Source organism: Propithecus coquereli, unplaced genomic scaffold, assembly GCF_000956105.1.
Source record: "Propithecus coquereli isolate 6110/MARCELLA unplaced genomic scaffold, Pcoq_1.0 Scaffold15, whole genome shotgun sequence".
Taxonomy (NCBI): domain Eukaryota; kingdom Metazoa; phylum Chordata; class Mammalia; order Primates; family Indriidae; genus Propithecus; species Propithecus coquereli.
The window spans coordinates 3,429,931-3,433,476 of record NW_012139413.1 but is presented as its reverse complement, the minus strand read 5'-3'; the positions used below and the strand labels follow the sequence as shown (position 1 = coordinate 3,433,476).

General features: G+C 34.3%; 1 protein-coding gene across 1 annotated transcript in view; it reads left to right on the top strand.

The window, feature by feature from the left end:
- LRRC34 (leucine rich repeat containing 34) overlaps window positions 1-3,459 on the top strand; it is a 46,172-nt gene extending 42,713 nt beyond the window's left edge. Inside the window, exons 5-7 of the mRNA XM_012640163.1 lie at window positions 506-601; window positions 2,741-2,895; window positions 3,282-3,459. Coding sequence (XP_012495617.1) covers window positions 506-601; window positions 2,741-2,895; window positions 3,282-3,459 — 429 coding nt within the window. The remainder of the gene's footprint in view (window positions 1-505; window positions 602-2,740; window positions 2,896-3,281) is intronic.
- The last annotated feature ends 87 nt before the right edge of the window (window positions 3,460-3,546 follow it).

Sequence of the window (3,546 nt, the reverse complement as noted above, 5' to 3'; positions counted from 1 at the left end):
CCATGCACGTTTTAGATAGATTTTAGGACAGGGAGAAAAGAACACAGAAACATTTTTTTGGGGACAGGGTCTTGCTCTGTTGCCCAGGCTAGAGTGCAGTGGTGCAATTATAGCTCACTGCAACCTCAAACTACAGGTCTAAAGCGATCCTCCTGCCTCAGCCTCCCAAGTAGCTGGGACTGCATACATGCACCACCATATTAGCTAATTTTTAAATTTTTTTTTTAGAGACAAGGCGTAGCTATATTGCCCAGGCTGGTCTCCTAGGCGCAAGTGATCCTCCTTGGCTTCCCAAAATGTTGGGATTACAGACATCAGCCACTGCACCCAGCAACAATGCATTTTTGAATTTGATCAACCTGCAATTCAAAGTGTAGGAAATACTTAAACGTTAAACACACAATTTTGATTTATCAGAATTTAGATAACTGATCTTGAAATATTTATATAGGAAGATTAATTTATATACTTTGTCGGTTTCCTTAATGAATTTACCTGTTTTTAGGGGATGCAGAGTGTGATAGCATTTGCTACAGTACTAACCCAAAACCAAGCAATTAAGGGAATAAACCTTAACCGACCTATACTGTATGGAGAACAGGTATGTATTTAAAGTAATGATAGTTAACATAATATGTGAACTAAGGCACCACTGAGGTTTATGTCAAGGTACATGAATACATTGTATTTTTAGAATTATACCTACTATATCTTGTAAACTCCTGTTTACAAATAAAAACCTTCATTTAAAGGAAAATTAGGGCTGAGTGCAGTGGCTCACGCCTGTTATCCCAACACTTTGGGAAGCCAAGGCAGGAAGATCACTTGAGCCCAGGAGTGGACCAGCCTGAGTAACATAGTGAGACCCTACCTCAAAGAAAAATCTTTATGGACTGTATCCCTGTGGAAATAAATATGTTTAAGTTTATGAAATCATATTGTAAGCATAATTCCTCTTTTAAATATGTTGAGTGGTGTCATTGTTACCAAATCCTGAGAATATTATTAAACACCCAGGGCCCCTTTCTCAGGCCCACACCCTTGATCTCAACCTGGTGCTTCTGGCAGCCAGCTATACTCTAGCCTGCTTTGTTCTTCCCCAGGGCAGCCACCACCTTGTCTATCCCAGAGGGTACTATTCCAGTCTTAAATGGTTGTGGAGTAGAATCCTCTTATGCTTCTCCATACTTCACTGTTTCCAAATGTAAGCCTGCAAACCTATTCCATTTAAGGGGTTTTACTGTTCATTACCATGCAGGAACAAGCGATAACAAATAAAAAGCTATGAGATGTTGGATCCCACCTTTGACTTCTCATTGGCATTAGCTGGAAAGCTTGGAAAAATACCAATGCCAGGTGCCACTCTAGACCAATTAGGTCACAAACTCAGTAAATGAGGCTAATACTCTTTACTATTTCTGACAGTATTTCCTCCTTTTAATAAGGATAGTCCCTCATGCAAGATTTTTAGCCTAAAACTGCAATCGTGGCACAGACACAAAAATGAACTGAGTCTGTCCTCCATGCCAGGCACTTAGACCTCCCCAAGTGATCGGTTTGCATTTTTTAAGACCCCAGACTACATAGCATTCCCTTGGGTATATCTTTTCAGTGTCAAAGCAATAATTTCAACAAATCAAACACAATTATAGGATATTGAACAGTAATAAATGCTTTGCAGTCTGCTATAGAACACTTATTTTGTACTAGATGCTTTTTATTTGTTAACTTATTTAATTCTGTGAGGGAAGCATAATTTCACCTACTTTACAGAAAAGGAAACTAAGACTCAGCTAGATGAAATAATTGGCCCAAAGTTATATAGCTAGTAAAGCTAGCATCTGGACAGTTTTGATTACTATAAGCTCACATGTATTTTCTGCTATTGGTAGGTGGTTTATTTAACTTTTAAAGTTTTTCTCAAAGTAGTTTTACATAATAAAAAAATAAAGCTATCCATGTTCATCATTTCCAGTGATTATAAAACTTATTACATGTTATATATAGCAATCATGCAAGAGGACTCTTGTCACAAAATACTTTGGCCCATTCATTTCAACATATGCTTTGGTTTTGTTAAAAACTTAAAATGCTTGGTATTCAAATCCTCATTGAGGCTATATACCTTTTGCCTAGAAGCAATTAGATTGTGGAACTTTAAAAAAAGTATTTTGATGACCAGAAAATGAGAGTAAAACTAATATTAGGAATTTGGGATGATTATAAAAGGGAGGAATCAGATGTTTCACAGGGTTAATGAGTATACTTTTAAAATAAAATCAAGACTGGGAAATTTCTTTATATTTTGTCTAAAACCATCAGGAAATGGAGATCAGGAGCAAGGTTCAGGAACATACAGAGAGTACCAGAAAGGTTTATAGGACTATTGAAAGGACAGTATATATGCTCAGTACAGGATGGTCCCAATTGTTTTGATATTTTTTCCTTCTGAAATGTATGTTTGGTTATTGTTTTTTAAACCAAATTAATCAGACTCTTTTACATCACTTTTAGTCATGGTATTTTATAAGTGCCTGCTACTTATTTCTGAGATTAAAGATATAATTTGTGGCAAAGATGATTTTTTTTTCATATAGGGCCAAACAAATGCAAACTGTAGACTAATAGTCTTAAACCAATATAATTTTTTTAAAAGTGAATTTAAATAACAGCATTTATTTGGAGTAACATGTACTGCTTCAAAATTATATTTTAGAAACAAGATTTAATCCATTTTTAGGAAGAGTCCACAGTCCATCTAGGTCATATGTTGAAAGAAAATCACTGCCTTGTTGAACTACACGTGTGTAAGCATGGTATAAAAAACTGTGGTTTACAACGGTTATGTAATGCACTGTATCTGAACACTAGTCTACGTTACCTTGATGTCAGCTGGTAAGTGATAATTTACACATTAGTAATTTGAAAGTTAAGTCATGAGAATAATCTATGTAAATATTCATATTACATGGGATACTCCGTTAAGACATTATTTCCAATGATTAGAAAATGCAACCATTGTTATCAACCTTTTATCCTAAGCCTTAATAATTATTAATTTAATTTATACTGCTATCTCTTAACTTGAATGAGGAAATTTGGTTGTGTATACCGGAATGAAAACAATATTTTCTGGTGAATTTTCATTAACTTTCTTGGAAATTGAATGATTAAAATGAATCTTTACAAAAATATAAAGTATTGTTTAACAGTTTTCAAGCATCTTATTTCTATGAATAGAACAGTATTTCATATTTTCAAATATACTTTTCTTTTCCCAGCAATAAAATAACTCGTGATGGAATAGAGTATTTGGCTGATGTACTGAAAAGCAACACTACCTTGGAAGTAATAGATCTTTCTTTTAACAGAATAGAAAATGCAGGAGCAAACTATCTCAGTGAAACTCTTACTTCACACAACAGGAGTCTTAAAGCGTTAGTATGGTTTTATATTTAATCAAAATAAGAGAAAAACTTAAATTTTTAAATACTAACCTTAAACCCCTTAACTCTTAAGATTATGATGAAATATGAAAACTCAGTT